Source organism: Argopecten irradians, chromosome 10 (assembly GCF_041381155.1).
Source record: "Argopecten irradians isolate NY chromosome 10, Ai_NY, whole genome shotgun sequence".
NCBI lineage: Eukaryota > Metazoa > Mollusca > Bivalvia > Pectinida > Pectinidae > Argopecten > Argopecten irradians.
The window spans coordinates 24,461,573-24,474,249 of NC_091143.1; the positions used below are offsets into that span (position 1 = coordinate 24,461,573).

The window sequence follows — 12,677 nt, forward strand, 5'->3', positions numbered from 1 at the left end:
GAAGTCCCTGTATGTTGTAAGGGTAGACATTATCTATAGAAGTCTCTGTATGTTGTAAGGGTAGACAATATTTATAAATGTCCCTGTATGTTGTAAGGGTAGACAATATTTATTGACATCTATATTTACAGAAATTTCTGTATGTTGTAGACAATATTTATAGAAGTCCCTGTATGTTGTGAGAGAAGATAATATTTATAGACGCCTCTATATGATGTAAGGGTAGACAATATCTTTTGAAGTCGCTGTATGGTGTAAGGGTAGTCAACATTTATAGTAATCTCTGTAGGGTATAAAGGTAGATAATATTTATAGAATTCTCTGTCCTTTCGGTTAACTAGGTTATAATGTCTGCTATTCATATGATTCTGTTACATTTTTTGTGTATGCATGTGAATAGTTTACTGTCATATTGATAAATCAATACTTTGGACATATTTCCGTATTGTAGTAATAATTTTGCAAGTTTATCGACGATTTTGACAACTTCCTTGCTTACATCACTTCATAAATATATTAAGTTAAGAGATTGGCAGTAGACTTGAGAACTTGATTAATTCAAACACTCGGGTATCTCAAAATTTGTTCTTGTCGTCCCTTTGAGTTCATATCAACCAAGGCTTTTGTCACAAATGATAAATACACTTTTACTTCACTAGCAATTGTGCTGACATCAGTAGTGGTCTAAATTATTGATAAATTTCATACTCTTTTTGTCTGGTGAGTGATCCAATCTGGTATGTTTACTTTTTTTCCTTTAGACAACCATTGGTCCAAGTTGTCCAAATAAATGATAAATTCTGATGGTTCTTAAAGTAAACTTTATATCTCTGTTCATACCAAGTAGAAATAACACAAATACCTCTATATATATCAGCCCCTCCCCTTATTTGTCTGTTGACAGTGAGATGTCAGTACGCTTTCAAACAAGAGTAGTGAGTATGGCCCCCCTCACATTATTTGTCTGTTGAGTTGTCAGTATGGCCCCCCTCCACTTATTTGTCTGCTGAGTTTTCAGTACACTTTCAGACACAAGTAGGGAGTATGCCCCCTTCCCCTTATTTATCTGTTGAGTTTTCAGTATGGCCCCCTCCCCTTATTTATCTGTTGAGTTGTCAATATGGCCCCCTCCCCTTATTTGTCTGTTGAGTTGTCAGTATGGCCCCCCTCACATTATTTGTCTGTTGAGTTGTCAGTATGGCCTCCTCCCTTATTTGTCTGTTGAGTTGTCAGTATGGCCTCCTCCCTTATTTGTCTGTTGAGTTGTCAGTATGGTCCCCTCCCCTTATTTGTCTGTTGAGTTGTCAGTATGGCCTTCTCCCCTTATTTGTCTGTTGAGCTGTCTGTATGGCCTCCTCCCCTTATTTGTCTGTTGAGTTGTCAGTATGGTTCCCTCCCTTTATTTGTCTGTTGAGTTGTCAGTATGGCCTCCTCCCTTATTTGTCTGTTGAGTTGTCAGTATGGCCCCCTCCCTTTAATTGTCTGTTGAGTTGTCAGTATGGCCTCCTCCCTTATTTGTCTGTTGAGTTGTCAGTATGGCCTCCTCCCTTATTTGTCTGTTGAGTTGTCTGTATGGCCTCCTCCCCTTATTTGTCTGTTGAGTTGTCAGTATGGCCTCCTTCCCTTATTTGTCTGTTGAGTTGTCAGTATGGCCTTCTCCCCTTATTTGTCTGTTGAGCTGTCTGTATGGCCTCCTCCCTGATTTGTCTGTTGAGTAGTCAGTATGGCCCCCTCCCCTTATTTGTCTGTTGAGTAATAAGTATGGCCCCCTCCCCTTATTTGTCTGTTGAGTTATCAGTATGGTCCCCTCCCCTGATTTGTCTGTTAAGTTGTCAGTATGGCCTCCTTCCCTTATTTGTCTGTTGAGTTGTCAGTATGGCCTCCTTCCCTTATTTGTCTGTTGAGTAGTCAGTATGGCCCCCTCCCCTTATTTGTCTGTTGAGTTATCAGTATGGTCCCCTCCCCTTATTTGTCTGTTAAGTTGTCAGTATGGTCCCCTCTGCTTATTTGTCTTCTGAGTTGTCAGTATGGCCCCCTCCCCTTATTTGTCTGTTGAGTAGTCAGTACACTTCTAGACACGAGTAGCGAGTATGGCCCCCTCCCCTTATAATTATTTGTCTGTTGAGTTGTCAGTATGGTCCCCTCCCCTTATTTATCTGTTGAGTTGTCAGTACACTTCTAGACACGAGTAGCGAGTATGGCCCCCTCCCCTTATCTCTTTCATTCTGCCACAATGTCTTAAAAGTGTTAATAAAGATCGGTACACACTGTCCAGTTTTAAATTTGAAAACTCTTTCACATCTTCATCCACAATGAAATGTTCTCCTGAAACAAAAATAAATATTACAAATTAAAGAAATAGATTCAAATATCATATTACTTTCAAAAATAAATTCTAATTACGATAGTAATCTAACACTTGGTAGATTAATTAGATTATGTGCAGTACAGAACAGGGACAAATCTTGAACTCATATCAACCTCTGTTTCTTATAAAAGTAGGAAGGACAACCAAACACCCTGGTTTATTTCTAACTAATTATAAAGTGTAGGACCCTTCATTATCTGTCTTTGGTGTACCTGTGGTTTCTTTAGTCTCCTGTAACTTGAATTTTTCGTAACGTTTGCGGTTGACGTCACTAAGGGTTGTCCTCTTCATTGCCAGGATCTTATACTTTTCCTTGTAAGCTTTGTTGATTTCATCCATCATTGTGTTGACTTGGTTATAGTTCATCCGTCCTTTGATGTATCTAGTTAAGCAGAATTCATCTGATTAAATTTCTTTGTCTTTTAAAGTATCGAATTATAAAAGTTGACCAAATTGTAATGTATTTATTCCTTATACACTGTATTGTTGACCTAAATATGATTTATTCGTCAATCAATGCATCTAAAAAACATCTACATCTGTAGGCATTATAGTTTTATTTTCCTTTGATGTGTGTACTGTCCAATGTCAAAAGGTAGGTAACAGTGACCTACTTTTTTCCACTTTACCTAGATGTCCCTATATTATCAAATAGGATAAACCAATTAATATGATCTGTAAGACAACCCCTTTCTCCTAGCTCTTTATCAACTTGCTTCCATATACATGTAAATATACAATTATTGTTCACTTGTGTTATTTTAGTGAATTATAACAGACCATTACTCAAAAAATTCCTGTCCATATTTTGTATATTGATTATGGTTTTTTAAACTTGCTTGGAACATGGTCTCTAACATCCATGTGATAACTGAAGTCTATTGGATGCTTTACATGATCGTGTAAAAACAATGTGATGATGGGTTATATCAAGTTCTGCTCTCCATCTACAAACATAAGAGAAGCAGAAACTGTGATCGATAGACAAAGAAGCATGATTTCTCCGTCTATAGACCATAACCTTGGAAGAAATTGGTGGTACAAACTTGGAATAAATGGTGGACCAAGGGTCATAACTCTAGTAGCTAGTCACTGGTAAAACTAAATGGTAATCATATACACAAGTGTAGCAGTAATTCATCGTGATCATGCAATAATGTTGATTTGGAGCAGTAGTATAGGATTGAGAACAATATTACCAGTAAAGCTAATTATAATGTGTAATGCACAACTGGTATATAATTACTATTACTAATAGGGGTGAAACGGTACAGATACTTCACGGTTCGGTACGTATTGCGGTAAAGAGTGGACTGTTCGGTTTTTCAGGTTCGGTACATGTAAAACTGATAAGAGATGAATAAGGCAATGAACTCAGTATAAACTGTTCAACTCCCAAGTTTATTGAATTCAAAAATCAAAATTTTACTGCAAATCGTCCGGAATGACATTTTTTTTTTTTAAACACAAGTTTGTCTATGTTTTCACAAGAAAGAGAGGCCTTTTGATGGCACGCGATATCTCCAGCTGTTAACACTTTCTAACTTTCCACTGATGTTTTCAACAATGACGTATGGACGCATGTCAACTGCAATAAAAACCCCAATTGCCTGTGTAACTTTTTTGGATTTACAATTATTTATAGGGTAATTTTTTTTTAAAATATCTCCGATATTGTCGTCTGGCATTGTGATTTTTTGGCAGTACTTGTGCTTGGACTTGAGCATGTGTGATGTCAGTATGCACGTTGCCGATGTTGTGTTTTCTAACTAAGTGTGTGTTCATGTTTGATGTATTGCCATGCTTATATGAAAAATCGACATAACATAAACGGCATGTAGCTGCCGTTGCGTCCTTCGTTCTTAAACCAAACTGTTCTAACTGCAGAACGGTACGATGCTCTATTGCCAGAGCATCTCCCAAATGTACGGATGATGCCTCCTACATTTCCTGTCAAAACATTGACTTTATGGAAGGTGGTTTGTGATTGGGTCACAATGACGGCCGCATGACCAATCAGAGACTCGTTGTTATCAGACTTGTGTAACCGGCGTAGAGTGAAAAAGACACCCATAGAAAACTTTTCCACTCACGGTGCATGTACTGTACCTTGTGTTAACAATACCATGTACCGAACCGAGCACGTAATACCGCTGTTCTACTACACAGCGAAATACTGTTTCACCCCTAATTACTAACACACCATAGCCATTATAGATATATTCTAAATTCAAGAAAGAAAAATAAGTACCAGTGGATTCTTTCACACTCAGTATGTTTAACATTAAGTCTGTGTCCATTCCTTACCTACCTACAGTATAAGTATGGCATATTTAAGGCTTTCTAGCTACCTCTCCAATGACCATACATTTATATTTCTTAATAAGGATTTTTATACCTGGATCAGCTTAAAAAAGAACCAATCTTATTCTAGCATCCCTTACTTTGGAACATCTTCAAACTCTTTCACTGTAATATAGTCTAACATGGGTATATACACATTCCTCTGCTTCTTTGTGTGGTTGGAGCGAGGAGGCTGGTTTTCCTTACAAGCCATTTGACTAGTTGATTTCTTGCATGGTGCTGTATCGGCTTTTGGTTTGTCCCTGTGAATTACAAATTTTAATCACTCACTTGTCTTGTTAGTTTTTATTTGTAAAGACATGTACACTTGAGTTATGATACAATACATGTATATTCAGTAGCCTCGAACAGCAAGTCAGGAACAATATTTGCATAGTATATACATATCAATTCGCATTTTAATACCAGGTAGTCAACCTTTGACAATGGAAGATTTCTGAAAACTTTCATAGCATTTGGTACTGTGGTTTTACAGAAGGAAATGTAAATTACCAATCAAACAGCAATTTAGAAACGGTCACCTAAGATTTTGTCTGCATTGTTCATCTAATCTTTATGCAATGGTTAAATTGAAACAGAATACATATAATGTATACCAGTAGATGTAGACTCATCCGAGTCGGTAGTAATTTATGGGATGCCACAGGACATGTCCTGGACATGTCCATTTCCGATAATGGAATATGGCACTTGTCTAAAGACTTGTGGTCATCTCTGGTAAGTCCGAAACTCGTAAAATAAGAAAAGTTGTAATTTAGGAGTAATGTAACTGAAAATTTGAAAAAAATACTGCTTTCCAAATAAATTACAACTTTTCCCAGTCAAATTACAACTTTCTTCTTATTTTATGAGATTAGGACTACTTATTTACCAGTGTACAATCTATTAGTCTACAGTGTTCATACATAACCTTGAGTTAAATCATAACATAATCAATCTAAGATTGAATTTTGTCATGAAAAGACCTTAATGAAATACCTGATATCACTGGCAACCTCTTTCTGAACTGGTCTTGGCATCCTTGATGGAATATTATTTACAGCGTGAGTAAGATCTGATACCAGGGTCTCCTTCGCTGTCTTCATGGGCTGACAACAAACATGATCAATGTAATTATTTATTAGGTCTAACCTATATATATTTAGCTGTTTCTGTTTTAGCCTTCGTTCATCCTGATAACCTAATCATTACTTGCTTTAGCCTTGTTTCTCCTGATAACCTTATCATTACTTGCTTTAGCCTTGTTTGTCCTGATAACCTAATCATTACTTGCTTTAGCCTTGTTTCTCCTGATAACCTAATCATTACTTGCTTTAGCCTTGTTTCTCCTGATAACCTAATCATTACTTGCTTTAGCCTTGTTTCTCCTGATAACCTAATCATTACTTGCTTTAGCCTTGTTTCTCCTGATAAACTAATCATTACTTGCTTTAGCCTTATTTCTCCTGATAACCTAATCATTACTTGCTTTAGCCTTATTTCGACTGATAACCTTATCATTACTTGCTTTAGCCTTGTTTCTACTGATAAACTAATCATTACTTGCTTTAGCCTTATTTCTCCTGATAACCTAATCATTACTTGCTTTAGCCTTGTTTCTCCTGATAACCTAATCATTACTTGCTTTAGCCTTGTTTCTCCTGATAACCTAATCATTACTTGCTTTAGCCTTGTTTCTCCTGATAAACTAATCATTACTTGCTTTAGCCTTATTTCTCCTGATAACCTAATCATTACTTGCTTTAGCCTTATTTCTCATGATAACCTTATCATTACTTGCTTTAGCCTTGTTTGTCCTGATAACCTAATCATTACTTGCTTTAGCCTTGTTTCTCCTGATAACCTAATCATTACTTGCTTTAGCCTTGTTTCTCCTGATAACCTAATCATTACTTGCTTTAGCCTTGTTTCTCCTGATAACCTAATCATTACTTGCTTTAGCCTTGTTTCTCCTGATAACCTAATCATTACTTGCTTTAGCCTTGTTTGTCCTGATAACCTAATCATTACTTGCTTTAGCCTTGTTTCTCCTGATAACCTAATCATTACTTGCTTTAGCCTTGTTTCTCCTGATAACCTAATCATTACCTGCTTTAGCCTTGTTTGTCCTGATAACCTAATCATTACTTGCTTTAGCCTTGTTTCTCCTGATAACCTAATCATTACTTGCTTTAGCCTTGTTTCTCCTGATAACCTAATCATTACCTGCTTTAGCCTTGTTTGTCCTGATAACCTAATCATTAATTGCTTTAGCCTTATTTCTCCTGATAACCTAATCATTACTTGCTTTAGCCTTGTTTCTCCTGATAACCTTATCATTACTTGCTTTAGCCTTGTTTCTCCTGATAACCTAATCATTACTTGCTTTAGCCTTATTTCTCCTGATAACCTTATCATTACTTGCTTTAGTCTTGTTTCTCCTGATAAACTAGTCATTACTTGCTTTACCCTTATTTCTCCTGATAACCTAATCATTACTTGCTTTAGCCTTATTTCTCCTGATAACCTAATCATTACTTGCTTTAGCCTTATTTCTCCTGATAACCTAATCATTACTTGCTTTAGCCTTGTCTCTCCTGATAACCTTATCATTACTTGCTTTAGCTTTATTTCTCCTGATAACCTAATCATTACTTGCTTTAGCCTTATTTCTCCTGATAACCTAATCATTACCTGCTTTAGCCTTGTTTGTCCTGATAACCTAATCATTACTTGCTTTAGCCTTGTTTCTCCTGATAACCTAATCATTACTTGCTTTAGCCTTGTTTCTCCTGATAACCTAATCATTAATTGCTTTAGCCTTATTTCTCCTGATAACCTAATCATTACCTTGCTTTAGCCTTGTTTGTCCTGATAACCTAATCATTAATTGCTTTAGCCTTATTTCTCCTGATAACCTAATCATTACTTGCTTTAGCCTTGTTTCTCCTGATAACCTTATCATTACTTGCTTTAGCCTTGTCCTTTAGCCTTATTTCTCCTGATAACCTAATCATTACTTGCTTTAGCCTTATTTCTCCTGATAACCTAATCATTACTTGCTTTAGCCTTATTTCTCCTGATAACCTAATCATTACTTGCTTTAGCCTTATTTCTCCTGATAACCTAATCATTACCTGCTTTAGCCTTGTTTGTCCTGATAACCTAATCATTACTTGCTTTAGCCTTATTTCTCCTGATAACCTAATCATTACTTGCTTTAGCCTTATTTCTCCTGATAACCTAATCATTACTTGCTTTAGCCTTGTTTCTCCTGATAACCTAATCATTACTTGCTTTAGCCTTTAGCCTTATTTCTCCTGATTACCTAATCATTACTTGCTTTAGCCTTATTTCTCCTGATAACCTAATCATTACTTGCTTTAGCCTTATTTCTCCTGATTACCTAATCATTACTTGCTTTAGCCTTATTTCTCCTGATAACCTAATCATTACTTGCTTTAGCTTTATTTTTCCTGATAACTTAATTATTACCTGTTCTAGCTTTGTTTCTCCTAATAACCTATAATCATTACTCGCTTTAGCCTTTTTTCTCCTGATAACCTGATCATTACCTGTTTCTCCTTCAGCTTTACTGCTTGCTTTTCGACCTCTATTTTGAAGAGACCGAGGACCACCTGCAGACTGTCCAGTTCTGTTTGTAAACCATTAATTAATGATCTGTAGTTATCATCTTCATCCTCATCTGCACATCTCAAATCCATGATGGTACTCAATATGTCCAACTTCTGCTGAAAATGTTCAGCCAGACTGTCTAATGATGTAGCATTCATTTCACTGTTGTCCTATAAAAATCAAACTGAAATATATATATGTACTGATCATGAAAAGAAAAAAAATGTGTATATTTTTCTTTTTTATATTCAAATCAATGTGTTTGCAGGATAGAAATTAAAACCTTATTCAATATTTGAATTCAAATATAGATTTATCTTGTGTACATGTTAAAAATAGCTCAGAAGTATCAGAACTATTTTGATCTATGTGGGTATTGCCGATGATGTTCATATGATATGACTAGGAAGTTATAATTATAAGGCATCACCGATGTTGGTCTCATGATCATGATGTAATTAGGGTTTCCAATATTACCCAAAAGTTTAAACATGATGTTGACCTGTGACTTCTTTTGAAATGCATGACCAAGGATTTATAAGTGAGGATGTTGTCACCGTCTCTTTAAACTACTAAACACCATGGGAGATGGCTATATATATGAGCTGGAAAAAAACCTGACATTTTTCTCAACAAATGGTTGTCTTACCGAGTCAATAGAAACACCAATGTAAACCAAATAACAAATTTCACAATGTCTAGTCTTTGGTTAAAGGCCGATTGAAGATTTAGAAAAAATACTTCAATTTTCATTAAGAAAATATGATAGCTCATGAAATGACAGCCCGCTTCAAATAGTAAGACAGTAAGTCTGGCTATCGCAAACTACACCAAAGGTTAAGTTGTGTAGGTGGATATCAAAGGAAAATCATCAATTGTCGCCCAATGTTACCACGGTCAGTGCACAAATACAAAAGCATTCGCAATGTATTCTTCTAAAACCCCAAGAGACAAATCCATCTCACTTCTTGTGATATAATTGTGATATAACATAATTCCTTGGCATGGCATTTTTTCCCTCTATAGCTATATATATATAGCTATCTGAATGGAATATTGGTATTTTGATGGATTTGAAACATGCATCATATAATGTATCCATAGCATATTTATGCACGATGTATATATATGTTTTACAACAGTTTGTTAATAGTGAAAATTATCAGATATACAACTTTAAAGAGAAAATTTCTTCAAGCATACATCCATCTTTTACAAAGTGGTTTAATTTAATTGACAAATACAGATAAAATATTTCCATGTATTTTCATTGGTTACACTTTTTAATCTGAAAATTAGTTCCAGTATTGGTAACTAATTATGTATATATATAATCAGTTAGTCTATGAGAATTACCAATATAATGCAAGTAACACACCTGCTCTGTACACACAGAAACATATAAATCACTTGTTCTACAATGTGTAAACATAATGCAATGTTGTATGATCAGCTAGCTAAAAAAGGGACGAAAACACATCTTGCTTCATAACACTGAGGACGAATCGCCCACAACCAGCTGTGAGCCTCTGGGTGAATTGACCCGATAGGCTTAATGTACTGAACAGGGCCGTTTTGGCGATTTCTATTATTCTGTCTTTGCATATTACAGAATTACCTCCCTTTCAGGTAGGTACTGATTGTACATGTCATTATTTTGTATGTGCGCACAATAATTCACATCGTTATCTCCGAGTAGTGTGACATAAAGCTTGCAAACACATGACATCACAATCAATACCTACCCACAAGGGTAGATAATTCTGTAATATGCAAATACAGAATACGTTTTGACAATGTTAACCAAGTTGTTTGTTTACAAATAAAAGTGTACATACACGGAACGGATATACACAATTACCCTACATTGATTATTATGTACATTTTATTGGGTATATATAATCATGTAGTAATCACAGAGATGTTCATTTATCTGTGACAGGTAAATAGATATATGCACAGGGCCTCGATCGTTACTAATGATCATGATGATTTATAAAAGAAAGGTCACGTCTATTTGCCTACAGGGAAGTTGAGGAAGACTGCCATTAAAGAGTTTCGGAAGGAGGCAGAGAGAGCATCCCGCTGGCTGTGGATACGCAGAGGGAGAGTAGCTGGAAGCCAACCATGGAAGAGTAGGGACTGATCACTCCTACTGACCCGGAGAGAGTTCTAAGATATAGGTTACATTGAAACCATCGAAGATGGATGGACCTGGCTGATGACGACGACCATGGAGCAGCAACACAAACAGCTGTATTTAGGTAATATTCATACATTACACGATATATTTAAATTTGTATATATTATCATCATTAGTAACGAGGCCCTGTGGATGCACACGTTGATCTAGCTACTGTTGTAGCGGAAAAAGATACCAGTATCACCTTCTAACTGAACAGTATTTAGTAGCTACCGTTGATCTTATATTGTTTCAATGATTTATAAGTAAGAAGGATTTTTAGACGAACCTTGACAGGTCTGTATAAAAAACTGCAGGTCCGTCAGGATTTGTAAATGAAATAATGATTTTAACCAACGGTCGAACAGATTGTTCCGTATAAACAAAAACGAACCAGTTTTTGTCACTTTAGATCGGACTATCGAGTTACTCCAACAATGTTAGAGGTATAGCACGACGAGACACTTTTGATCATTACGTCGTGTCTAACCTCTTAGACACCCTAATAACAGGTTGGGGACCATCCCGTATATGCAGGATAGTCCTGCATTTGAGTAATAGTCCTGTATTTGAGGGATAATTTTGTTACGCAAATGCAGGATTCTATGAAATGAAAAGTGATAAAGTTGATTTAAACATTGTCATCAAAAAAGGGCATCATAATTTTTATATGGCATCATCACTAATACAACTTTCCACATTATTACTCAAATGGAAACAAATTTCATCATCTAAATGTTTGTAAAAGTCACAAATAAAATCACCTGTATTGCTTACTATGGGGCTAAAAATAGAACACAGGTAAAAGTCAATCAACCATGACATTTGCACCAAATTTCCCTGATGGCTATACACTGTAGTCTATGGAGAGCACCTAAATTGTCACTTTATTACAAAGTGAGATAATAGAATTCTATTGTTCATAAACAAATACATAAAGTTTTCAATTAGTTATATGGGTAACTGAAAATGATGACGCCCTTTTTTGATACAAATTTTTAAAACAACTTTATCCATTTTCATTTCACATAATCCTGCATTTGAGTAACAAATTTATCCCTCAAATACAGGACTATTACTCAAATGCAGGACTATCCTGCATATACGGGATGGTCCCCAACCTGTTATCCGAAGGCAGGATTCACACGGCGCAGAAATGGGCTCGATATAAATTCAAAATTTCAAGTTTTGTTCACACTAACCTTTTATAGCCTGAAAGAATTATCCCAAATCATGTTAAATCCAAAATTCAAAACGTCACTATTGCACTGTTATACCGAATTTAGACATTTCTATTCTATACCCCCACCACTATTTGTAAGTCTACCCGGTCGCCATTTTTACTCGGTTGTTACAAATTACGGAATGGTGACGGAAAGTAAAAGTATCATTATCTATGAAATATTTTGCAGTATTTCGACTAAAATGCATTAATTTATTTAAATATTTCCAGAATCAATCAGGACTAATAAAAAATACTTGTTTCCGTGCATATAAACAACCTTGGTTACCACTATTAATATTATCTTTCCATTTGATACACCGTACTATAATTTGATAAACCGGAAGTGACGAAAATTTGAATAGGAATTAACCTAGATTATACAGCGATGCTATGGGTCAGCTCTTAAATGTGTGATTATTCCGTGGATTAATGTTATGTCATACCTATTCTTATACCAGGATGTGTTCATGGATAACTACTGATTCACGCTATACATGTTTTTTGACATTCTGGTAAGTTTTTCACTTGGTAATTAAGCGTCAAAGTTGCGCTCTAATTCGAGGGCGGAACTTGCGAAGACTCGTATAGGGTTCGGGCATTAGATCTCGATATTGCACATCAGAAGTTTCTCAATATCGAGATCTAATATTATTGGATTACATCGGACTATCGAGTAGGACGTATCGGACCAGAGAGGAAGTTTCCGACCAAATTCAAGTTACAAGAGTCAGCAATAAAACACGAGTACTGTGCAATAGCCCAATATTTTCTTGCTCTCAATCCATCTGATATAAAAATACTGTCCCAACTATCAAAGCAATTTACCTGAAATCGTGCACAATCTCATATATGTCAACAATAGTTTGAAAATTCCGCCTGAATCAAATACCGGAAGTCAGAATCAAAATCTCGTTAAAAGTCTC

At 35.8% G+C, this 12,677-nt stretch overlaps 1 protein-coding gene across 4 annotated transcripts; it reads right to left on the bottom strand.

Moving 5' to 3' along the window:
• Window positions 1-806: 806 nt before the first annotated feature.
• On the bottom strand, window positions 807-12,661 carry LOC138333463 (SKA complex subunit 1-like). 4 transcript variants are annotated; one of them, XM_069281845.1, is made up of 6 exons: window positions 12,580-12,661; window positions 8,287-8,517; window positions 5,711-5,820; window positions 4,813-4,974; window positions 2,581-2,750; window positions 807-2,325 (listed from the first exon to the last, which is right to left on the bottom strand). In XM_069281845.1, the coding sequence occupies exons 2-6, from the start codon at window positions 8,503-8,505 to the stop codon at window positions 2,168-2,170; spliced, it is 819 nt and encodes a 272-aa protein (XP_069137946.1). In that variant the 5' UTR covers window positions 8,506-8,517; window positions 12,580-12,661; the 3' UTR covers window positions 807-2,167. The 4 variants fall into 4 exon arrangements, with proteins under 4 accessions (XP_069137946.1, XP_069137948.1, XP_069137947.1 ...); XM_069281847.1 differs by having other exon boundaries at window positions 8,287-8,531; window positions 12,580-12,634; XM_069281846.1 differs by lacking the exon at window positions 12,580-12,661 and adding an exon at window positions 11,732-12,364.
• Between the last annotated feature and the right edge of the window lie 16 nt (window positions 12,662-12,677).